Genomic DNA, 24,659 nt, shown 5'->3' on the forward strand with positions numbered 1-24,659 from the left:
CGCCGCCCGGATCACGCGGCCAGGCTGAACTCCCTCCTCCACGTGTTCCTTCCCGGCCGTCGGACATAGTCCGACACCACATCTCCCGCATTGCTTCCCTGACTTTCCTTCCCCCGGTTGCCGTTGGCCGCCATGCAGCACTGCCAGGGAGGATCCGGAACTTCTTGGGCGTTAGTTGGATTCTCTTCTCCAGGGCGAAGGCGCACTAAGTCGGTGACAATGGCGTCCCCCATCTCTTCCTTAAATAGCCGCAACACTGGAGGGCAGACTCGCGTGACTCTGGCCGGCGACGGATCCGCCGCTCCCCACGGGGCGCGATTTCTGCCCAGAATCACCGTCCGTGATTTGCTCCGGCCTTCCTTCGGTGATGCCCTGATCTACACCTTCCACAATAACACAGATCTCATGGGGCACTGACCGCGGCAGATCCGCCGCGATCTGAGACGCCGGGATCATTGGGACAGGGGAAATCGGCTGGGTCTGCGAGGTTGTGGTGAGGTCGGTGGTCGCGGCCTCCACTGAGATCTTGGGACGTCGTAGGAGATCAATCATCTGCCGACGCAGATCTGCGATCTCCGGGAGGAGATCAGACTTGACCGGGAAGATCCGCTCGGGATCTTCTCCCTTGCTCGCCCTTTCAAAGGCCCGGCGGACGCAGAGCCTGAACGTTTCCTTGTCGTAGAGGATGTCATCCCCTACAAAGCTGCCATACCTACTAGCTGCCACGGCGAGGCGACGGCGGAGTTCCTGGAGTTCCTTCTCGAATCCCCTCTCTCCTCTGCTTGTTTTGTAGCACAACCTACCAGGCGTGGATAAGGCAGAGAACATCTGCACAAGTTGTTATTAACACTGTAGCGACGATCCCTTTCTATGGGTCCACTTGTGTTCAATGGTAGATAACCAGATGGTCAGGGTCAATTCATATCACCAAGTGAACAACAATTCCCAATAAATGACTGAAGTTTCCATGTTATTATGTACATCAACAACATCCCACTCTTACAGCGTGGCAAGCATGGTGAGCTCTTAAACAGAATCAGTTGTCTGTCAACACCATACAACTCTTACACTTACATATTTGTGGCAGGGAGTAAGAAAATAAGTTGAACTACACCTGGCAATCACTCTTCACAAGATTTACAGCTAATAACACGACTGTTAAATTTCAGAATAAGCAAAAATCCTGATACATGGTTGACACTGTAAGATGTTTTATTCATACGGACTCTTTCTTTCGCTTGCACCAAATGAAGCACAGACAAACCTTCACCTAGATTTGTTAATGCCTTCCCTTTCTCTTGTGACGGTAGTGATCACTTTCGTCATCACCGTGACGACCATCTCCCATCACCCGGTCTCTTCCTAGGTGGCCATTAGAAGAACCGACTTTTGTTGTGCCATGTCTGGAACTCTGGCTGGTTATCGTTACCTTGCTATCACGTTTGTAGTCAGTTTCCTGGACCCGATGTTTATGCCCATATGTATTCTTACTCGATTTGTGCCCATCATCAGCCTTATCTGCGTGGATCTTTTCTTTACAACTTTGATGACGACTATAATCACTGTAGTCACTTCTGAATTTCCTCCCACTTTCATCTCTTCTTCCAGAAGCGCTTCTATCATGCTGCTTGCTCCTCTGTTTAGAGTCCTGGATAGAGTTGTCAGGGATGCCATGCCATTCAGAAGCAGATTGCTTACAGTAATGATTTGTCCTTTCTCTTCCACATGAACCAAATTCCACTGAATGTTTCTGATCAACTAATTCTTGTTCTGATGAATAAGTTCGCTTCTCACGGGTAGGGCTACAATACTTATCCTTGCGGTGCCTTTTTTTAACATTGGTGCTACCGACATCATAGTACCTATCAGAATTCTTTTCTGTTGGGTATAGCTTATGTGATCTTCTACCATCATCATCAGGATAATCTTCCGAAATAGTATCACAATCATACTCCCTACATAAATAAGCCCACATAGTTCCAAATTAGCTGAACCAAAAAGACATAAAGGCAAATCCTATAGCAAGCTTGGGAGCTCTACATCCATTGTGGACATCTAAATGAAAACCATGGGTATTACAGTTTTGTGCCAACACCACGTGGCGCAAGATACATGGCTTAATGCAATCCAGACATAAAAGCTAAAATAAAATAAACCATCAATGTACAACACTTACTACGAAATCTAGTAGTCTGACAAAAAAGGGAAATGGCAGAGTGAAAAAGGCAAACTTCTGTCTTAAGCAACTCCTATTAATATGATAGGCACGTTACCAATTTACCAGTCAAAGTTAAATTTTCCAGTGAGGAAAAGACAAGGCAAATTGAATTAGTTTAAAATTACACTGTCACTTGGGAGTTTGGGCATGCGCTGCATCACAAGCAACATATAAAAGCTGTAAACAACCATGCCTAATTTACATAAACTTATAGTTGCATGCAAATACCAATATACTCATTGTTACCTTACCTTCCTCCCCTTTCACTTGGAGTTTCCTGACTCTTAACATTATCGTGAATACCCAATCCTGTATGAGATTGCTGTAAAACAGGTAGCACTGGAGATGGCATACCCCTCATCCCCATAAAAGCACTGGAAATGTCATTCAGGGGTCAAAATGATTAACAGTTAAGCTCGGTATGATTGGTAAAACTGCTGTTATTAAAAGCAGCATCTCAGACAAATACCATAGAAAGGAAAGAGGTAGCTTACTATGGATTCTGCATGCGTCCATAAAATGGTGGCATGTATGAAGGAACTCCGAAAGGTGAGGCTGGGACAACTCCAGGATCAAATGGAATGACCCCAGGTGTCCCATAACTATTTGCATAGGGCTGAAGAGGGTGAAACATGGATCCCTGCCAATTAGGTGGACCATATGCATCCCCGTGGAACGTGCTATCTTCTGTATGTAAGGAACAATGAAGAATATGTAAAGGGAAATTAAAAGAACGAGTAGAAGGTACGAAGCATGATATGCTCAACGGAACTAATTACCTGCTTGTTCATTTGATGCAACTGGACAATATCTGATCAGGTGGTTTGGAGACCCACACCGGTAACAAGTTCGTCCGCCCTGTTTATCCCAAAAAAAAGGAACTTTATGGCAATATTGTTAAGCGAATTAGAAAAAAAAACGGCATCAAACTCGTATCAAATCATTGAAGCTTGAAAGCAAGAAGAAAATATATTGCACCTTTCTGTCCCTTGTCACTGGCGCTGCAAACCGATTTCCATCTGCGTCTGAAGAAAACAAATTGGACGTTGACTGCGGTGAACTCTGATAAGCAAATGACAAATACTGACCTAAAGGAAATCGTGAATACCCCAAGAATTCATCCTGAATGATTTGGCTTCAACAGTATGCAAAACTTCTGAGAAATGTAAAATAATAAAAACAAAACCCCAGGTACTAAAAAGATAAGTAATAGCAATTGGCAAGAACATACCGCTCTCTTGTGCAATATTCTGGTACATCTTTGAGGAGCTTGCACTTTGAAAATCAACATTTCTAGGTGCTTCTTGGGGGAGTGCTGAAACTGCTTCAGTTGGTTTATTTCCATCCAGACGGATCTTGATACTGGAGCTTTTTTTAACCTGCTTCACGGGTGACATGGTCTGATTGAAATCTTTTCCAGTGACCGATGGAGAACATGGCAACTTTTGTTCTTGTTGGTGAATTGACAGGGCACATGATGACTCATTTGCTTCTATACATGATTCTACATCTGAGCTTACAGACAAGAAATGTGTATTCAACAGTGGTTAGGAAGGTAAGAAAATCTTCTGAAGAAGGTAGTGAGAGTTCCACTTACCAGGTGCATACATACGTCCTGGGTCATCAAGAAAATGTTCAATGGCTTTACGTAGTGACAAATTCGGTAACAGATCATTAGTGGTGCACCTTGTGGATGAACACTTTGGACATTTTTTAATCTCCGCCAAAGCAGAAATTATGCCTGCAGCACCAAAAAAATAATTTAAATATTTCAATACAACAGGGTAAAATAGAAATTTATAATGTGCTATTCTCTGTTATCAGCAAATATGATATGTATATCCTGTAGGCGCTAGGGACGGACCTCTATAATCAGGGTCTGAGAAAATTATAAAACTCTGGGTCAGCAATATTTACCTAACAGTTCAAACAAAATTCACTATGATAATGCTACAGGGAGCCAGCATGTACTGGGAGTGGCAAATACATGCAGCATGCTACTAAGAGATCACCGCACTCTGCCGAGACCATATGAAGAAGCTCAGACATCTACATGTAATTGGAATCAGTATTCAGATGCACTGCACTGGATCATACATTTTTTTGATATTTTAATCAGTGTGAAACACCATGTCTGCAAATACATACAAAAGTATTAACAGGACAAATCAAGTTAAAATCAATGTCAAGATTAGGAGCATGGTAATGGAGGGGTTCTGTGTCAGAGCAAGGCTCGCTGCAGGATAATAACATAAAAGGAACTTTGGAAGGTTCCTTTTATGACCATGATGAATATGGTGCTCAAATACAGTTCATAGTTTTGTTCAAGAGGATGGTCTCTTAAACAACAGCGAGAGATAGTATAGTTCCTCAAATGCCTTACATCTGTTGCAAAAATTATGCCGGCAACATGTCATCATCACAGCATCTTCAAATATGGTTTCACAAAGGAAGCATCTCAATTCTGCTGGTGAATCCATGTTGGTTCTCCTAAGATAAGCAAGAAAGATCATATAATGTTAAATTCATAAATACATAACTTCCAAATTTTGTGCAAGAACTTAGTAAAAGATATGGAACATTTTATGTGGAGAAAGGAATATATTACTGTTCCATCTTTTCAAGTTCCCTAGCCTTGGAACTTGTTTCAATTTCCCTTTTTCCTTCTTCCAAACCAAGTACTTCAGTAGAGTTATCCACAACAATTTCTGCCATCCAGTAACAAAAAGAAATGTTTTCAGTAATGGTTTAGGAAGTTCTAACAAAATGAAACTGCTTATTCACCTTTGGGCATGGCCTCACTAAGGCCACTTCCTTCAATGTTCAGATATCTTGGACAAGACATATCAGAGCATATCAGTAAATAATTAAACATAGTAAAATCTTGTACGAACGGATGCATCATGGACATAAAATAATCTGTTGAAGGACATGTGGTTACTTTAAATCCTTTTCATGTGAATTCTAGAATCTAGCGACCCCTGGTGGCATATAGTAGCACTAGAGAAGATAGAATGGTATGTAATTTTTCCTATAGTGGCACCTCTTAATGTGTACAGGGGACAGCTACTCATAAAATATGGTCCCTATTCAGAACATGCAGGATTTGTTCAACGATGCTTGAACAACAACAAGCAATCACAAATCTGAAGCATACAGCTAATAACTACAAGTCAAACAAGAAGTATGAGCAATATACTAGAAACTACATAGCAGTATAGTAAAACACTATCTAAGAGTTTGGCACGACAACCATCTATACCTAGATAGGTGGCAGGTCATAAACGACTGAAACCATTCCTAGAAGGTGTTCATTATGGGTAAAAAAATAATCAGAACAAGACAAATCTCCTCCAGAGAAGCAGTATCAGCTGTGTAACTCGATCCCAATATTTGCCTCTACAAGCAACTGACCATGTGAACACAAGTGACAAGTCCCCTGTCCACCTACTGCAGTTTGTTACATTCATAGAATTGCTCGAGCCAATCTGTTACATATTCAGAAGCAAGGACAAGCATCGCCATGTTTGTGCACCGGGGCCTCTCAAGTAAAACTAAACATATACAGAATGATGATAACAGTTTACCAGACTAACACAGATAAAACAGGTCTGAATTTTACCTTTTCTCAGAACTTCGTGCTAGTTTGTCACCATCATCAGCATATGGATATGATTCTGATAAGTCTACCTCTACACCAGGGCAAAGCGCTTTGCTGGTATCATCAAATTTGTGCGAAGCAGGTGGCAACAGCGCAATGCCGTCGCCTCGATTACCGTGGCCACAGCCAGGCTGCTCCTCAGCCCTGCTCACAACCAAACACAGCATTAAAACGTCGAACCCACACCAGGTTCCAGCATAAATAGCAGCTCTTCCTAGCTACCCACGTCTTCTCAGGAGGAGCCGGCCACGAGTACCCTCCGCCATCGACGGATTCGATGGGCACGCGCTTGACGACGAGGTCGGAGCCGGCGGGGATGAGCAGCGCGTCGTCGTCCAGAGCTGCGGGGAAGAAAAACCCCCAAAAAATGAGCCAAATCGAAGGAGTTGGGCGAGCTGCAGGCGCGCAGTGAGGGATAGAGAGTGCAGGGGAGCATGGCGTACTGCGGTTGGTGGCGGCGTCGGAGATGAGGAGGCCGGAGTGGCGGCGGAGCGCGGGGCCGAGGATGCGGGCGCGGAGGTCGCGGACGGAGACGGAGACAGCGCCGCCGAGATCGAGGGTCTCGAAGCGAGGGGAGCTCCGGTAGCGGAAGCGCACGGACATGGCTCCGCCGTCGCGCTCGACGCCGTCGAGGTGGGATAGAGAGAGAAGGAAGGGATCGGAGGAAGAAGAAGAAAAAATTAAAATGGAATTAAAATCGCGGTTCTCAACTGCTGCTAAGAACCACGTGGGCACTTCTTAACCGTCAGATCGAACATAGGCGGCCCGGATTGAATGGAGGGAGTTCTAGATCTTTGCAACTAGACTTCAAAACCATTGAAGTTCTTTTTGGAAAGTTCAGTGAAACAGCAGATAAATGCTTGTAGATCATGCCCAATTTGGCAATTTGGTTGTGATTTCCCCACGCATCTGTGCTAATATCAATCCGTTGTTAATACAGCTTCAATCATCCGAAGTAAACCTATAAAGCCTTTTTTGGAAGATGCGTAAATTTTATGGACTGGATTTATTTAGTTCAAGCACGAAGAACTAAATACCGATCCATCCACAAAATTTACATATATGTCGTTCATCCTGTTAACTGTTAGGCACTTCGTACTCTTGTATCTGGTTTTTGTCCGGTTTTCTCTATTTCTTTTATAATGAAATGCCGGAACCCTGCCCCTCTTGAGGTGCCCTCAAAAAAAAATACATACAGATATTCCAGACAGGATCTAAAATGTCGGATATGATTTCGCTGCAAGTATGAGATCACCTTGAACAGTTGACAGTTTGACAGAGGCTATTTGGACTAGCATCAAGGTTTAGTGGCTGCAGATGTAACCTCCAAATATAGAGTCTAGACGTATATTCCTCTCCTGTTTTCCTGTCTAATTCCATCGGTAGATCCCCGTGGCTGCATAAGCTCCATAAGTTCCGAATGATGGCGCCATTATTCAGTCGTCGAATCGGATGGAATAGCTTGCTTGTCATGGGTGATTGGTCATGAACTGTAACCATATATATTTGTCCATACCTGCTTCTTACCTTCAATCAGGGACCCTTTATACTGAATTTACCAACACAATTTACTGCAACAGTTTTGACCCTGAAGCAAAACCTATTTGTTTCTAGTTGCTGCAGTTTGAACATTTCAGCAAATCAATATTCAGAGACACTGTACAATAACTGTGCTGTCTTCCCTCCCATGAAATCTCTATCATGAAGATCTAGCAATAAATAAATGGCCATATGTCACACTGGATCATATATATATTTGCAGTGCCTAGGTACTATCCGCTATCATGTCCTGGTGGTCCTTGTCCTTGTGCCGGGGCTGAAACAGTTCAAATCTCCCTGGTACTGCATTCATTCAGCACTGGTAACAGAACCTGCCAGTACAGCCACTGGATCTGATGCCAAGTATTTACTCCTGGAGATCTTGATTCTGAATGTACTCGAGTTCTTAATTACCTGTACCATGCACCACCAAATTCACTCCTAGTACTTCTACTAGTAATTCACTCTGGCTTTGCAGTTTGAGACAAAGCATTTATCTGCAGTAACTCATAGAACTACTGCTAGCTGAAGTCGCTCGCTTTGGCGAACTGGCGAGGTCAAGAATGAGATAGATCACTGCAGAGGAGCACCCAGATGAGCAGGGAGAGGCATCTCTGGCTTTCATCTGCAGCTGGGGCCTTCTGTATAGTGTATTTCACTGTGCTGTAAACTGTTGTTGTGTGCCTTGTGAGGCATCTGAAGAAGTGACGAGAAGAGCCAGGAATCCGACCAGCAAATTCTGTCAGAGCTGGGTACAGGCAGGCAGGCACTGGAGAATCAAGGGACGACAGCTGTTATTTCAAGCAGAGACTGCCAAAAGGTCATTATAATCCAAACATCATGGTTTTCATATTGCCACTCATTTCCTTCAATCCGAGTTTGAAGCTTTACAAGTTATCACAGTGCAGAAGGAGCGAGTGGTTTAGCAGAAAAAGAGTCAAGTTTTTATCACAGCACCACGTGTTTGTTCTGCATTATTATTTAACATCGTGCAATCGTGCAATGGAAAGATGTTCTTGTTGCCAATGTTTTAGCAACGGTCCCTCTGAACGTCGAGTTCAGACGACTTCTTGCTGGCAATAAGTGGACATCTTGGTTGCACTTAGTCCAGCGATTAATGATGGTTAATCTATCCACCACACATGAAAGATTTTGGTGGAAGCTAACCCTCTCTGAGGGTTTTCGGTTAAATCCATGTATAGAGTTATGATGAATAGCTATAGGTTTCTCGCATAATTATCTTTGGAAATTAAAAATCCCTCTCAAAGTTAGGATTTTTATGTAGTTTCTTGACCAAAAAGTGTTGCTTACGAAAGATAATCTGGCTAAAAGGAACTGGACGGGATATATGAAATGTTGTTTTCGCGACGTTGAGGAGTCCATTCATCATTTATTTATCTCTTGTCCATATGCCCAACTTGTGTGGCGAATTATTATTTTTGCTTTTAATTTGCCGCCCCCTACCAATATTTCTAATATGTTTGGAAATTGGTTAAATGGGATTGACAAAAAGACTAAGGCTCACATACGGGTGGGAGTGTCTACTGTCTGTTGGACTATTTGGAATTGTCGTAATGATGTTATTTTAATTGGTCCAGAGCTATTCACTTTTTGCAGGTTATCTTCAGGGCCACCGCCTTAATCCGCCTTTGGTCACTCCTCCTCCCTGTGGACAAGCGGGAGCTTTCGGCTTCTGGGTGCACGCGGTTGGAGACGGCCGCTCGGATATCTCCAACCTGGCTGGCTGGCGGCCTGTTGCTAGATTGCAAGATGCATAGAATTTTTTTTTAGGATCTTTGCTTTAGTTGGCTTATTTTTGTTTCAACTTTGTGTGATCCTTAATTTGTGTACTAAGATGATATAACTTTGCAATAAAATTGGCTGTGTGCATCGTTTCGATGCAGAGGCCGGGAAGAACCCCTTTTCGAAAAGAAAAAAAACGTGTTTGTTCTACAATGACGGCTTAAACAAGCATCAGAACGGCAGAAAAGGGCTTTGATGCTGTTGCTTTAAGGAAAGAGACCTCACTCCTCTTCTTCTTTTCTTTTTGCTGTACAGAAACTAGCTACTAGCACCATTTGTCCGAGTCTTTTAGAAAGGAGCAATCGCATTGCAATTTGGCCAAGTCCAGAGTTCAAGAGCGAAAGATCACAGATTCTCTGGCTCTTTTTGTGCCTTTTTAGTACTGCTGCTGCTGCCTGCTGCATCATGCCTGGACCCAGAAGTGGTAGCATTTTTTTTCTATCTCTTGCGGGGCTTTTTGTGGTCCTGACATTGTTAGTTTATAGAGATAATTAACAGCTAAACCGCCTCCTGATTCTTAAAAGCACACGCATCCAAAGTTTTGCCACCTTGTAGTTGCAGTGGAACTTTTGACAGTTTCAAGATTTGCTAAACATGCTTGGCCTCGGTAAAAAAAACAGCATACCTTTTTGTACTTAGTTGGGGAAATTATTGCATGCACTGGATGTACTATGTGATGTTGATTGAATGTCTGCATCGTAAGCTCCGGCTTAATCAAACCTGGATTGAGGATTAGTACCACTCCCCTCTTCCACATCGTTTTCGAAACAGATAAGCGTCTGTGCCTCCTGCAGTTATGTGGACTTGTGTGATTGGCTACATGTGAGAAAGATTAAAAGTTGAACTCGAAAGGATGCGTTATTGATTGGTGCACAATTTATGGAGTTGCCTGATAAATTGATAATGATGGAATTTCAACTTGTGAATAGATAAGGAAATTTGCTGATGGTTTAAGACAGAGTCAATCCATTAGGATGAGGACTGAAGAACCACAAAGAGGGTCAGCTCAGTTCAGATTAATTAGATTAGTAGACTTAAGTATTTTGTACTTAGCATACTTTGGGTCTGATTAATAAAGCAAAATCTGGAAGCTATTGACATTAGAAAAACCTTCCAGAAAAAAAAAGAGTGATCTGTGTCCACGCCTCTCTTGAACAAACAAATGGTTGGTTTGTATACATCGTAAAAGTTCTCTGATGCTCATGCGCCCTAAGGTGGAGGGACAGGCATCCTTGGGGTATACTTTTAAGGAAAATGAAAAGGAGAGCCCTTTTCTCTAGATTTTTGGATGAAAGTGGATACTTCCAATATCAAAGCACATCATAATAAGTTAATGGTACAGGATAACCCTAATTAACACCCCCTATCATTGCACTAATCAATGGCCCTCCTGCCAAGCAATAAACACTTCTCCCTTAGTCTGAGGTGGTCCTATCCTGTCCCAATTATTTTTGCCGAAATCCAACAGCTCCATCACATACCTACTACAGGGCATAACATAATTGCTGATGATGTATCCGATTTTCGGTGTAGTGGAGTCAATCAGCTGGTAAGAGTATCAGATCTGCTGGAACACCACCTAATCCCCCACAAGTTTCAGTGGTGGAATCATTAACTAGTGCAGACTATAATAACAGTTGCTATCCACACATACTATACTATAAGACTCATCTTCTTTTATTTATTTGATGATGAGTTTAGAACTTCACTTCATTGTACATGTTCCTTTCATTCATCAGAAAAAAAGGAAGATTAAATTGTCAACCCTTCTGCTATGTGAATATGATTATTTATTTTGATTGGTATTGGTCTGATACAGCAGTATCCAATGTTATTGCTGGCTTTAAATGTCTTGGCAACAAGGACTCCATGTGACACAGCTGCTTTATATTTCTGTGCTGATTGGAATTCTTGTACCAGTGTGAAACGGAACTCCATTTGTTCACATAAACTCTCCAGGGTATGAAAAGGAGCCGAAACTTTTGACTTCTATCATGCCAGAACAAGAATCGAGTTTACAATCCAATGAAACTTAATTTTAAAATTCTATGTATGAAGAACAAGAGGAGGGTATTTAGTGGCATAACGAGATTCGAATTAATAGTTTTTCATGTGGTTTGACTTTGATTTGACCGTGTTTAATAGGCTTACTGTGTTTTCCCTGTAAATCAAATAGCCATATTTATTTATTTTTGTATTTTTTTAACCATCTGTTTGCATTCCAATTTTGTGTTTTCCTATTTCTTTGCTCTATAATCCTGTGAATAAAAGAGGTTCTCTTAAAAAAACAAATAGGATTTTCGAAAATAATAATGAAAGAGGCCTTAACAGTACACCTATGACAGTGACTCATTTATTCACATGCAAGCTGGAGTAAACAACTGTTTACCTTACTGATCACGCAACAAACAGTTGCACTGAATCTGCCCACATGCACCATCTCTGGCAACATCTGTAAGAATCTCTGTTACTGCCAATACAAGACAATTTCTGCATTCTCACTACAATATACTCCGTACTAATTGACCTAAAGTGGAACTGTATTAACTTGTACTGTTCCCACTGTTCATCCACAGTCCATACTTCTATTTTCGAAAATGTTAACAAAAATGACTTGAACTGACAGAAAAATCCTAATCTTTTACTGAAAATCAGGCTGTTCCATGTTCAAGCCTTATTAGCACACCATATATGTTTGTACTGACGATTAAGCAACTAACCAGCCATGTGGATTGTAGAGAGTTTGTGGGTGGGACCCACAGAATTTGGCCAGTTCCCACAACTGTGATCCCAAAACTGATGTGTTTGTCTTTGAGTGGGTGTAGCTTGTCTGGGCTCTCTGGATCCTATCAAGAGGTTGATGGAGAAAGGGAACAGAAGATCCCCTAGCTCTAGATAAGCATTTGAAGCGGGCTACCAATCACAGCAGAACACAGCTTGTCCTCCATGAAATGGGCACACTGTGCTTACATAGTTCTGGTAAGATATTCTGTTGCTGCTCTAGCTCATTCCATCTTAGCTGTTCTATTTTTACAAGTGCCCATTTTGAGATCAGGCATGATGTTAGTTATGCTCAAATATGCCAAGTGCAACATGATTTTTCAATTGGTTATCTAGCACAAGAAGATGTCTTTTCTCTCTTGTGTTTCCCTACATTGTGATTCCTTGTGTTTCTTTAATTTCTTGAAACCATGTTTAGGACCGTAGGGAGAGAACAAATGGGGACCCATTGATACTGTTCAGCAGGCCAAATCAGTGGTCAAAAAGGCTCACACACTTAGATCAGGAACCCAAAAAAAGGTGCCAATTCACACAACACCACGCTCACAAATAAGATTCTGGCCATGATTGGCAGACAAATAATTATTGAAGCTTTCTTTCTCTCAGTCCTCCTGCTGCTGATGCTGTCCAGCATCTTGCAGATGCCCACTACAAAGAAAGAACCAACCCAGTGTTCTTCCTTCCTTTTTTTTGCTCTCTCCTTTGGCTTTGGCATGCACAAAAGAGTGGAGAACCTTATCTACATTCCCAGCACCACCAACTTACTCAGGTGTGAGTGAGCAAAGCATCTCAAAAAGAGGTCAGTGAGCAAAGTGGCAGTAGAAACCGGTAGTAGATGCAAAGTGGTTTGGTCATCAAGCTTTTCATCATAACTCATGGAAATTTCAGAAAGGGAAAAATGACAGGGGATGAGGAGCAGCAGCAGCAGATGGATTTTGGTAAAAAGCTGTAAAAGCTTTGCACTTTGCATCAGTACATGGAGGAATTTCAGGCTCACATGGTCCATTCCATTCCCTTTCCAAGGGAAACAGTATTTTAAAAATCTTCCCCTAAAGAAAATAGTGGTACCAACTCAAGAGGATCTTGAGGATTCAAAATCTCCACAGTGATGAACTACCAAGAGCAGAAATCAATCAGCCAGGGGAAAGGGAAATACTAATAAACAGATTCTACAAGCAGGAGTAATAACAAAGGCTGAAGAAACATGAGTGCAGATAGATTGTCATTTGTCAAAAGAACTAGTGCTGCTGCTTCTACAACGTTGTTTCTTTCTCATCAGCTTCTACATAAAATTCCTCTCTTTCTCTCTTTTTCTCATCATCATCAGGAAGGAAGGGAACAGAAACAGAAACGCCCGCAGCAAAGGAGAAATTCAGCAAGGGAGGAACTCAGGAAGGAAGAACTAGCCTAGTAACAACACCACCTCATCAGCAGCAACACACGGATCCATCCATGGCGAAGAAGGAGCCACCTAGCTAGGCGGGCCGGAGGCGCTTGTGCCCGGCGGCTGCTGCTGCTGCTGCTGCGGCGGCGGCGGCGGAGGAGCGGAGGGTGCCGGAGGAGTCGGCGTCGGAGGAGGCTGCGGCGCCGCCGTGGCCGCCGCCGTGGTGCGCGAAGGATGCGGAGAGGTCGGCGTAGAGGCCGACGACGCGGCGGATGTTGTTGTTGAGCTCCCGGATGAGTCCGACGTTGCGGGTGAGGGAGTCGGGCGCCCTGGACTCGTGGTTCTGGTTGATCTCGCTGATGAGCATCCGGTTCTGGTCCAGGATGCTCTGCACCTGCACGAAGCTCTTGTGGAACGTCTGGATCAGCTTCCCGTCCACCCCTTGCTGCCCCCCAACGCCATTCATCCCCATCCCCATCCCCATCCCAGAGAAGCTCTCCCCTTCCATCTGTAACAACTCTTGATTCTTCTCCTTCTTCTTCTTTGCCTGGCTCTCACGGGCTCTTCAGAGCTTAGCTAGATGGAGTCCTGAAATTCAGCAGAGTGATTAAACAAACTTGGTATTTGAAGAAATCAAAAGATACTACTTGGAAACTTTGCATTTATGTGGGGATTGGGTTGCTTGTACGGGGAGAAGGAGATAAAGGCTCTTCAAGAACATCTAGCACAAAGATTCAATGCGCAGGTACAAATATACAACACAGTACAGTACTAGTAGTACAATCCAAGCAGAGGCTTTGGAGGTGAAATCCAAGAACTGGACCTGGATAACAAGAGGCGAAATTTCAGGGGGGTTGATTGGCTCACCTCTTTCAAATTTCAATCTCCTCCTAGGAAGGAAAAAATTGCAAGCATCAGGGAGGGGCAGCAGAAGCAGGCTGAAGACTCCTATCTACTGGTTTCAGAAGCAAGTTGGTTGTGGTACTACAACTAGTCAGCAGTCACCATTGTTGGCATGGCACTGGAGAACTTAAATAGGAAGAGGGAGGGGAGAGGAGTGAGAAAAGCAACATAAAAAGAAGGGAAGGATTCTATCGGACTTACCCCAAACAAATGTTATCGTGCAGAAACCTTTGCAATTAAGAAGAGGGAAAGGGGGTGGATACCCAGGATGATAGAGAGGGGGGATGGAATCTATTGGGAAGTGTTTGGAGAGAGAGGAGGAGGCGAAGAAATCATGGCCATCTCCATGCCCACCTAGTATTGTGCTCTCTTTCTACACACAGAACCAGAGCCCCAGAGATGAGATGGGAGAAGAAAAGAATAGAAGAAAAGATGGGAGGACAAGCAAAACTTTTCTAATGACCAAAAGCTGGCCCAATTCCATAAAGATATGGGAGTCGCCTACTGCTTGCCCCCCTCCTCTCCCTGTGTTGCTTTCTGCCCACATTTGCCATGCACCAAAACAAGATTACTAATCAGCCCATAATCCAATCTTTGCCACCAGGGGGGCCTACTCCTGTGGGGATAATAATGCCAAGAGTGGGAACTGAAAGCAGCAGATAAAAAAAGAGAACAAGCTGGATTACTCCAAACAAGCTAGATAGGGACATGACGAGGATTTACAGAAGAGTGGTGACTGCAGAAAAATCCCCACCTCACCTGCCTACACGGCTGCACTCTCATGGAAGGAAGGAACAAAATCCCCTGAAGAAAGATTGGAACTTCTCATGAGATGAAATCATGGGAACTTCTTGTGGCAGTGGTGCCAGGATTGGGAATTAACCAGACTGACAAACTCCCCCAGGATTAAACAAAGGTGGGGTTCTTTATTAGTAACCCACAGCCCAAGATTGCTGATATCTTAGCAGCTGGATCAGGGGCACTCCGAGATGATTCTATCCAAATCGGAACTGATCTGATGCTAGCTTCCTGGTACTGTACAGACAGTAGTACAGTACAGAAAAAGAAAACTCAGAAAAACCTCGTTTACCACCCAAAACAAAACAAAAAAGGGAAACTTCATTGCCGGATATGGACACGCAAACACGAGGACATGGAGATCGATACGTATGATGAGCAAGTATGTATCTGCATATAATAATAGTGCTAATAATAATAATAATAAAACAATCATCTTCCTTCTTCCGTGCCCTATTCCTCCTGCCCTACCATGATCGAATCTTCATGATCTTTCACCACATGGGCACCAGAGTTCAACAGATGCATCCAGATTCCATAGACATACCTTGGAGCAAATCTGGGAGAGCATTCCGTAGCCTGGAGGAGAGGGTGTGCTGTGGCGTGTGGGTGGGGGAAAGGAGAGTGTACAGGAGGAGAAGAGCGGTCAGACGAGTGAGGGATGGGCTGAATTTATTCCGGGAGGTTGCCTCTGCCTGGGGAAGAGGAGCTCTGCCTGGCCAACAGAACAGAGGAGGACAAGCCAGGTGGGTAACCGGTTCCTCTGTCTTCTCTGCCCTCAGCTGTGCTGGCCGAGGAACAAAGAAAAATGCTTCGGATTCCTCTCTAGACAAAGGAAGAAAAATGTGGCGTCAACTGGAATAAATGTTGTTTTCGGCTGGTCAATTTGACCCGGGGGTCAGTCTGTGTTGTTTTGTAATGAATGGAGAATTCATTTAGTATGTTGGTTCAAGCACGTCTGAGTCAGTGTCGTCAGATTTTTTTCGTAATAAATATTGTTGTTCCACAGATTGTTGATCCCTGTACAACCGGTGCCTCTAAAAATGGCACATTTTAACATTCTTCTGTCTCTATTTACTCGCGAAGATAAGTGTGTGTCTTAATAATTTTGATAAATTGTTGCCATGTTCGGTAGTCCCGTTTAATTACTTTAAAGTTGAACCAATTTAACCTTGAGAAAAGTCTGTTTCAAACATTGAACTCATAGACAAAATCTGAAAATAACCTCATCTTCTTAATCCATGAATTTCAAACCCTTACCTTACAATCCCGGTTAATCCTGACGGATTTTTCTTGTAAACCCGTTTGCTTATTCGGGATGATGACGTGGCTGGGATAAAATGCATGGCCCCATCTGTCATGACAGCCCACCTATCGATTAAAGCCCACCATCTAGAGGACATGCAACCGAACGAGAGAAGAGCGGCGAGGGAAGCCGGCGGAGCCGCCCCAAGACCTCCCGCATCGTGATCGCGACACTCCGAGCGGTCCGCGGCGTGCTGGCCCGCGCTTGTAGTGTACGTGGCTGCCAGCCCCGAAGGAGGAAGATGGGTTGGCGAGCCAAACGCGGACCTTGCCGTCATGGTGACCCGTGAAGATGCGGCCGTCGTTGGGGTTTGCAGATGAGGATGGCCTTGACGAGGACGCTGCCGCCGCCGTGGAACCCGACGAACTCGCGCCGGCCCCGCCACGCGCGCACATCCTTGGAGTCCGTGTCTGTGCAGAGCATGTCGCACGCCGCCGCCAGGGATCGACCCGGAGTAGGGAGTACACCGCCCGCGGAAGATGGCGACTTGGTCGCCGCCACAGCTAGGTCCGTCCGCTCGATCCAGTAAACACCAAGTCATCAAGTCCAAGTGCTACAAATTACTCAACCAAATCTTTTGCAGCTTCTGAGAGATTGACTTGCTGGGGAGAAACGACGGAGCCAAGAAAGATGGGAGAAGGTATGATGACAAAGGGTGAGGCTGGGGCGTGGGTATATTACCAGCCGGAGTTGACCCCGCACATGGTACGGCGCCGCCCCGCCACCTTGAGCCTGGCCGACCGGTTTCCGAAGAGGGATGGCTTCGTCGTGACGCGGTCGAGGTCGGCCTTTTAGAGATGTAACTCGGTGGCGATCCCGCCCGTGGCGGGGACCTGGACGTCGTCAGAGCCTCAGAGGGGAGCAGAGTTGTGGCCACGGTCTAGAGCGGCAGCTTGTTGAGCCTCATCCTCCAGTAGCAGGGTTGGGTGGTCGAGCACGCCGGTGCCGCGGCCAATGGACACAGCTGGTGCCCTCCAATTGCTCGACAAAATGGCTGCAACTCCTCTTTCTCTCAGCTCGCCTTATGATTTTGGAATTTTTTGTCATGCTGGGGTGACAGGTGGGGCCAAGGCATTTTAATCCTGTCACATCACCATCCCAAATAGACAAACGGGTTTGCAAGGAATAACCGCCGGGATTAACTGGGATTGTTAAAGTCAGGGTTTGAAATTCAGCAATTAAGAATATGAGGTTGTTTTGACTTGATCTACAAGTTCAAGGTTTGAAACAGACTTTTCTCTTTAACCTTCTTCCATTCCATGTTTAGTTGTATAGACATCTTCGAAGCGAAGCGAGTTGTAACGCCACGCCACGGAGAATCAGGTATTATTTTTGTTTTGAGAAATACGTATTACTCCACATCGTAACGTACACATCCGAGCACATCACCACACGCGAGTATTCACGTACTGTTGTTTAGAAGACCAGAGTCATGAAACGTCTTCTTAAAAAAAATGGCATGTTTTAAAACTCTTCCGATTCTATTTACTCGCTAAGATAAGTGTGTCATAATAATTTCGCTTAATTATTGCCATGTTCAATAGTCCCATTTAGTTACTTTTAAGTTGAACCATTTTAACCTTCTTCTGTTCCATATTTAGTTGTAGATAGCTTTGAAGCGAAAGCGATTTGTAACATCATAGAAAATCATGAATTATTTTCGTTTTAAGAAATACTGATTGCATCGCAATTTACACGTCCGATCACGTCACCACACATGGGTATTCACATACTAATGCTTATAGAAGATGGGACTCATGGAACGTCTTCTTAAAAAAGAAAAGAAAAATGAAACAAACTTATCACTAAAAAAATAAACTATCTATACTATAGGTTTCTAGACTCGTAAAAAGAAATAGAAAAACTTCACTGTACAAAAGCAATGCCCTCTCTGTTTTTCTAATGTGTGCTTCTTGCTTGCCTCCGACACACCCTTGACCATCAATCGTAGCCGGCCATTAATATTTTCACAAAATTTGCTTGTTCTTCGAAACAACAGATCACCACATCTTAACCTCCCTCCCTGTGGCCCATGTGGGCAGGACATCCGTAACGTGCCCTAAGCCTCAGGGCCTCTTTGATTCATAGGATTTCTAAAATACAGGAATAGGAAAAACACAGGATTAGAGTGGCACGTACTCATGAATCCTATAGCAATAAAAGACTATAGGAATTGGCATCAAGTGTGTTTGACACACCGCAGGAAAAACAAAAGACTTATAAAAAGAGGTTTGAGTTGATGGAAGTTTTTCTACAAAATATAGTGCAAATGAATCCATAGGAAATATTCCTAAGGATTCTATTTCCATGAATCAAATAATCAACAAAGGAAATTTTCCAAAGGTTCCAAATCCTCCAGAAATCGTAAGAATTTCCTTTGAATCAAAGGAGCCCTCGGCGTGTCCGTTACCCAAATGAAAAAAAGCTCATCAGGGCTTGTTCAGTTCGCAGGATTTAGAAATCATAGGAATAGGAAATTTAGACGAATGGAATGCTATACACATTCCAATCCATAAGGATTTTAAACGAGGTCTCACCTAATTCTTAGAATTCTTAGAAATTAGGCTAATTTGGATACATTTCTTAGAAATCTAGAATGTCCATTCTTATAAAACGAATGCTACACATCAGAAAAAATCCAAGGGTTGAAATCATGTAGAAACCATTTACGAATCCTTCAAAACGAATGTGCCCTCAACTTGTCCCCTTTGGTTGCTCCATCTTCCGTCTCCATTAATCTCTGTTGAGCAGTGCAGGATCGTGCCATCTGTTTCTGTTTGTGGCTAAATCAAAGTCGGTCCAACCCCAAATTAACGCGGCCACTTTGCTTCTCGGATTCACCTTGACTTTGGCTCAACACGGTGTAGCTCGTGCCAAAAATCCTAGCTCTTTTATTGAATTACATTGTTCGAAAGGCCTTTGATTACACTTAATCTCAGGACAAATAAGCAAATCCCTTTAGCATAGCCAAATCGTTCCTTGCCACGCAAGGACATGTAGGCGACCAACCTCCATGAACAATCCCAAGTGTTCGGCTGAGCATCCTGACTCCCTGAGAATAGTGAGCCACCAGCCCGTTTCACATGTAGGGAATGCAAAATATTTCAATAAGAATATGAAAATTTAGGATGCCAAGTGGAAGTCAGATGGGATCTTCTCTTCCCGTTCGGCGTACAAGGTGTTGTTCCTTAGCTCGTTCTCCTATATGAATTCAAAAAATGAGGTCTCATTGGATGTTTAATTATTTTATTTTTTCTTCGATAGAGGCAACAAAGAAATTGTTTTCTATTTTTCCTATAATCTATTAGTACGAACCGAATGAACAATGTTAAGTATGAAAGGAAAAAAATTACACAAAACCTTAATATAATTTAAGGTTCCTTTAGAGCAAGGCCAATGTGAGCCACTGGATGGAAAACTAGAACCGAGTCTAAGAAGACCAAAGCAGGTGCAACGTGCAATTTTTACTAGCCTCGGTTTGAGGGACCCACGAGCAGCATCTTGACCCCGCGAGCTTCCATCTCCACTTTTCCAGAAACCTCTCGGCTCGAATGGCTCCAAAAACGGCATCGCCCCCTGTCGCCCATATCTGCGCAGGTGGGGGTGGGGACGGTCGGAAACGGAGAGCTCGGGCGGCCGGAGTGCGGGGAAGCAGAGGCGAGGCCAACGGCGAGGCACAGCTCGGAACCGCTACGCCGCCGGACTTCGCGGCGCTGGCAGCGGTCTACCTGTCCTTCACCCCCTTCGTTTCCGTGCCAGCAGGAGGAGGCCGCCGCGTGTCCGTCGACTTCACCGACTTGGCGAGAGCTCACGCGCGTCCTCCTCCACGTTCACCTCCGGCCGCTTCCCCTCATGTTCGTGTTTCTCTTCTCCCCGTACAGCAAGATCCCCAAATCTCTCTTCTCCCCCTACAACAAGATCCCCAAATCTTGTAATTACCTCAACTACAGATTCCAATCCTCCTCCTCGTCCCCACCGCAACCGCCTACTCTTCTTACCGGAGGCGCGGCCTACCCTCCTCCAGTAGGTCTCCTCCTCCGGCCGCTACCGGCGGCGTCGTGCCCGCCGCCTCCCCTCCTCCAGTAGGTCTCCTCCTCCGGCCGCTACCGGCGGCGTCGTGCCCGCCGCCTCCCCTCCTCCAGTAGGTCTCCTCCTCCGGCTGCTCCCGGCGGCGTCGTGCTCGCCGCCTCCCCTCCTCCAGTAGGTCTCCTCCTCCGGCCGCTACCGGCAACGAGGCACGTGGCTGCGGCTGGGTCCACCAATTGTCAACGCCCTTCTTAGAATCGGCGCAACTAGTTGATTCGGTTCTAAGAAAATTTTCTTAGCATAGCGGTGCCCCAAGGGTTAGAACAGCTTCTAAGAGTTCTTAGCACCGGTATAGCACCGGTGTTGACCAACACTGGCCATGCTCTTAACAGCAAGGCCAATGTGAGCCACGCCTGGATGGAAAACTATAACCGAGTCTAAGAAAACCAAAACAGGTGCAACGTGCAATTTTTACTAGCCTCGGTTTGAGGGACCCATGAGCAGCATGTTGACCCCACGAGGGGGACGGTCGGAAATGGAGAGCTCGAGCGGCCGGAGTGCGGGGAAGCAGAGGCGCGGCCAACGGCGAGGCACCGCTCGGAACCGCTACGCCGCCGTACTTCGCAGCGCTGGCGGCGCTCTACTTGTCCTTCGCCCCCTTCATCTCCGTGCCCGCAGGAGGAGGCCGCCGCGCGTCCGTCGACTTCAGCGACTTGGCGCGAGCTCACGTCCTCCTCCACATTCACCTCTGGTCGCTTCCCCTCATGTTCGTGTTTCTCTTCTCCCCGTACAGCAAGATCCCCAAATCTCTCTTCTCCCCCTACAGCAAGATCCCCAAATCTTGTAATTACCTCAACTGCAGATTCCAATCCTCCTCCTCGTCCCCACCGCAACCGCCTACTCCTCTTCCCGGCCTCTACCGGCGGCGCGGCCTCCCCTCCTCCGGCCTCTACCGGGGGCATCGTGCCCGCCGCCTCCCCTCCTCCAGTAGGTCTCCTCCTCCGGCTGCTACCGGCGGCATCGTGCTCACTGCCTCCCCTCCTCCAGTAGGTCTCCTCCTCCGGCCGCTACCGGCAGCGAGGCACGTGGCTGCGCTAGGGTCCACCAATTGTCAACGCCCTTCTTAGAATCGGCGCAACTAGTTGATTCGGTTCTAAGAAAAATTTCTTAGCACCGTGGTGCTCCAAGGTTTAGAACCGCTTCTAAGAGTTCTTAGCACTGGTATAGCACCGGTGTTGACCAACATTAGTTCATGTAAAAATGAGTTATAGTGATCCCATGTGACCTTGTTTGAGCAAAGCGCCAACTTGTTATAACATTTCAACAAGTGAAATAACCAAACATTGGTAAAACATTTTGAAAGACGAAGAACATCTAACCAAAACAGACGGTACGTCAAACCGGGAATACATAAACTTGTCCACACATACAATACATTAAAATTGTCGAAGCAGAAGATAAATCAACTAGAAATGACTATGGCACACAGGTTGCATATTCAAAACTTAAACAACTAGGTAAGCAACAACAACATTCATTATTCGCTTATTCAGACCAGCAACAATGTGCCGTATAAGATTTATCATATCATCTTCAGCATCAAGTCATAAATTCTTCGGTGTATTTTGAAGATCAGCAATCTGCAGCTCTAGCTTTCTTCTTTTGTTTCCGGACTTTTGTTGAAATTATACAGGATGAAAGAAGTTAGTATAATTTTAGGTTCCTTTAAGGGCCATTCTGCAAATGTACTGAGCACCTTATACGGTTGTGCCTCCATCCCAAAACGGCGGCGGCGACGCGGCGTATCCCCGCACAGCAACGAAAGGCGGCGGCGAGTGGAGGACGCTTGGTTTCTCGGTGGATGAGATCTGCGAACAAGGGCTGGAGATGTCGTCACCTCCATCGCGGGGCTGCGGGGGCATCACACCCAGACGGAGGCGCCGCCGCCACACCAGGTGGGAGCCCGTATCTCGCTGGGCTTCGCTGCCTGAAGATCTGATCGGCGTGGTGGCGTCGCGCTTGCTTCCGAGCCGTCTGCACCGGCTGGCGGTCCGGCACTGCCTCCCCCCGCGGCCGCGGCGTCGCCGACCCGCGCTTCCACCCGCGCCGCTGGATGATGCTCCCCGAGGGCCACTGCCTCCACCCCGGCCACCCCGACCTCGCCGGCCAAGCTCGCTTCCTCAACCTCGACACGGGGACCTTGGTCCGCGTCTGGATCCCGCTCCTCGGCGACCACTGCGCCATCGATTCCGTCGAGGGGCTTCTCCTTCTGCTGCGGGATCCGGACCAGGAAGGCGCCGTCCGCCTCGTCAACCCGTTCACCGGCGACGTGACCGAGCTCCCACCCCTAGGGCCCCTCCTCCCGCAGCTGTACCCACTGCTGTTCAGCTGTCCTGCAGCCTACAGGATCAGAAGGCTCGCGATAATCGTCTCTGCTTCTGTTTCCTTTAACGCTGCTGGAACCATGACAGGCATGCTTGCACTTCATGAGGTGAGGCGTGTAGCCTTCGCTACCGCCATGGACCGGCAATGGACTCTGTCAGGCTGGGAATGCCCAAGAGGGTATCCACCATTCTCATTCCAGGGCAAGCTCTATATGCTGCAGACTCCCAGCTCGTGTGGCGAAAAGATACACCAGGTTCTCCAGGTTGACCCACCTGTGCTGCAGGATAGGACGGCTGCAGGATATGTGCTGCAACAGCCCAAGGTGATCGCCACAATCCCCGCACACAAACTCGTCTATCCTTACGGTCTGGTAGAATGTGGTTCGGAGATCCTGGTGCTTTGTGGCCACAATCATTTGTTTCGGTTGGAGGAAGTTTTAGTTTGCAAACTCGCAGACCTTGTGCTGCAAAGGTTTATCCCAATCGAAGACATCGGAGGCAATACCTTGTTCCTTAATGAAAGGACCATAAGTGTCTCCTCTAAGATTCTGCATACAGTGAAGGGGGCCAATGTTGTCTACCCTTGTTCAGGGCCACGCTATCTTGGGCAGTACAACCTCAGCAGTGGCAGCTTGTCACCGGCAGTTGATAGTTGCAGCCTGTATGGCCGTGCACCGGGACCTAGTAACCTGGTCCACTACATCTTCAGCTGCTGCATTCGTAATCAGTGGTATGTAGGCGTATCTACTTTGTTTTCTTTATACACTGTTTCTCCCTACCGTCAATTATTTTGTTTTGGGCTTGGTATTAACTTTTGCATCATGTGCTTGTAGGAGCAGAGGAATACTATTCAGAAAGGAAGCACCAAGTTGGTCCGTGCAAGATGAAGAGCAAGTTCAATAACGAGGCTGGTATCCCTTGTTTCATGCACGTGGTGCACCAGTGTTGGCTAGGGTTTGCCAATACCCTCTCTTTTTTAAATAAATAAAAAACATATGCTAGTTCTTCTGCTACACTCAAGTCCATGTGTTATACACTAATCCAATTCGCCAACCAATTAAATGTTTCATTCCTTTTTATACAAGTATGTATTGAGAATTTATTTTTCATGACGAATCTCTTGGCATGTTGCAAATCTTGGTAGTTGTTTTATTTAACGGTCAAAACTACAGTAATCCTAAAGTGTCAATATTTATGCAATCTCCTTTTAGAATTTTTTTGGTCTGGCAACAAACTGAACATGATCTGAAATAGACAGTCATAAGGCCTTTACAAAAGTCTACCAACTAGTTTTTGTCTAGCATTCCACTGATATCCTATCGATTTTCGGACTTCAGCTTGTCTGCATACTATTCTCGTTTTTATATGCTAGTAAACATTGATTGATGGACTGGTTACAAAATGACAATCAAAATTTAGCACTATTCTTATCATTTAAGTGAATCGTTGTCAACTCGAGTCTGCCAATCCTCGTTTCTTATGTTTCTAGAGTTGAAAAACTGATGGAGTCTAATTTTCTGATGGCAAGAACTGATGCTCAAATGATCTAAAGTTTTCTGCTGGAGCTGGTAGCCAATCAGAGGTTGATTAGCGATATTTTTATTTTATTAGGACCTACTTGCTGCTCTTTTGCATTTGTATATCCTGTCATGGCAGCGTTTAGACTTAAGAGGGATGTTGCTGAAAAAATTAGTTGACAAAGAACAATGCTTTTTTTTAGTGGGCCACTAATTTAAATTGTCCCCCTTTTAGTCCAGGACTAAATGTACTACGATGCCATCAAGTTTTCTTTCTTTTCCATTTGCTTTTGCAGCACTTGGTAGTTGTTCACCTTGCCCTGTTAGGCTACTGAGATG

The 24,659-nt window shown here is 45.3% G+C and overlaps 2 protein-coding genes and 1 non-coding gene across 10 annotated transcripts; 1 reads left to right on the plus strand and 2 right to left on the minus strand.

Moving 5' to 3' along the window:
- Nucleotides 1-924: 924 nt before the first annotated feature.
- On the minus strand, nucleotides 925-6,549 carry LOC100839326 (E3 ubiquitin-protein ligase RBBP6). 5 transcript variants are annotated; one of them, XM_014902680.2, is made up of 14 exons: nucleotides 6,323-6,546; nucleotides 6,106-6,220; nucleotides 5,841-6,023; nucleotides 5,003-5,049; nucleotides 4,827-4,926; nucleotides 4,602-4,708; nucleotides 3,816-3,959; nucleotides 3,450-3,728; nucleotides 3,327-3,374; nucleotides 3,197-3,243; nucleotides 2,998-3,076; nucleotides 2,713-2,902; nucleotides 2,470-2,592; nucleotides 925-1,955 (listed from the first exon to the last, which is right to left on the minus strand). In XM_014902680.2, exons 1-14 carry the CDS (start codon nucleotides 6,480-6,482, stop codon nucleotides 1,280-1,282), a joined length of 2,298 nt encoding a protein of 765 aa, XP_014758166.1. In that variant the 5' UTR covers nucleotides 6,483-6,546; the 3' UTR covers nucleotides 925-1,279. The 5 variants fall into 5 exon arrangements, with proteins under 5 accessions (XP_014758166.1, XP_010237526.1, XP_024310236.1 ...); XM_010239224.3 differs by having other exon boundaries at nucleotides 2,713-2,905; nucleotides 6,323-6,545; XM_014902683.2 differs by having other exon boundaries at nucleotides 1,818-1,955; nucleotides 2,465-2,592; nucleotides 2,713-2,905; nucleotides 6,323-6,549.
- A 5,563-nt stretch (nucleotides 6,550-12,112) lies between these two features.
- Nucleotides 12,113-23,870, plus strand: LOC100840241. The gene is made up of 4 exons (XR_002959996.1): nucleotides 12,113-12,200; nucleotides 17,661-17,716; nucleotides 22,236-23,533; nucleotides 23,637-23,870. It is a non-coding gene; the product is annotated as an uncharacterized LOC100840241 (transcript).
- On the minus strand, nucleotides 13,162-15,885 carry LOC100839627 (protein ELF4-LIKE 4). Of its 4 annotated transcripts, none has more exons than XM_010239228.3 (3): nucleotides 14,491-15,607; nucleotides 14,254-14,276; nucleotides 13,162-13,974 (listed from the first exon to the last, which is right to left on the minus strand). In XM_010239228.3, the coding sequence occupies exon 3, from the start codon at nucleotides 13,892-13,894 to the stop codon at nucleotides 13,478-13,480; it is 417 nt and encodes a 138-aa protein (XP_010237530.1). In that variant the 5' UTR covers nucleotides 13,895-13,974; nucleotides 14,254-14,276; nucleotides 14,491-15,607; the 3' UTR covers nucleotides 13,162-13,477. The 4 variants fall into 4 exon arrangements, with proteins under 4 accessions (XP_010237530.1, XP_024310238.1, XP_010237529.1 ...); XM_024454470.1 differs by having other exon boundaries at nucleotides 14,254-14,415; nucleotides 14,491-15,605; XM_010239227.3 differs by lacking the exons at nucleotides 14,254-14,276; nucleotides 14,491-15,607 and adding an exon at nucleotides 15,635-15,885.
- Nucleotides 23,871-24,659: the final 789 nt, after the last annotated feature.

This window comes from Brachypodium distachyon, chromosome 4 (genome assembly GCF_000005505.3).
Source record: "Brachypodium distachyon strain Bd21 chromosome 4, Brachypodium_distachyon_v3.0, whole genome shotgun sequence".
Taxonomy (NCBI): Eukaryota; Viridiplantae; Streptophyta; class Magnoliopsida; order Poales; family Poaceae; genus Brachypodium; species Brachypodium distachyon.

Coding starts and splice junctions, on each gene's coding strand:
- LOC100839326 (XM_010239224.3), bottom strand. CDS start 6,482: ATGTCCGTGCGCTTCCGCTACCGGAGCTCCCCTCGCTTCGAGACCCTC. Junction 6,221..6,322: donor CGACGCCGCCACCAACCGCA/GTACGCCATGCT, acceptor TCTTCCCCGCAG/CTCTGGACGACGACGCGCTG. Junction 2,906..2,997: donor TGCATCAAATGAACAAGCAG/GTAATTAGTTCC, acceptor CCTTACATACAG/AAGATAGCACGTTCCACGGG.
- LOC100839627 (XM_010239227.3), bottom strand. CDS start 13,894: ATGGAAGGGGAGAGCTTCTCTGGGATGGGGATGGGGATGGGGATGAAT.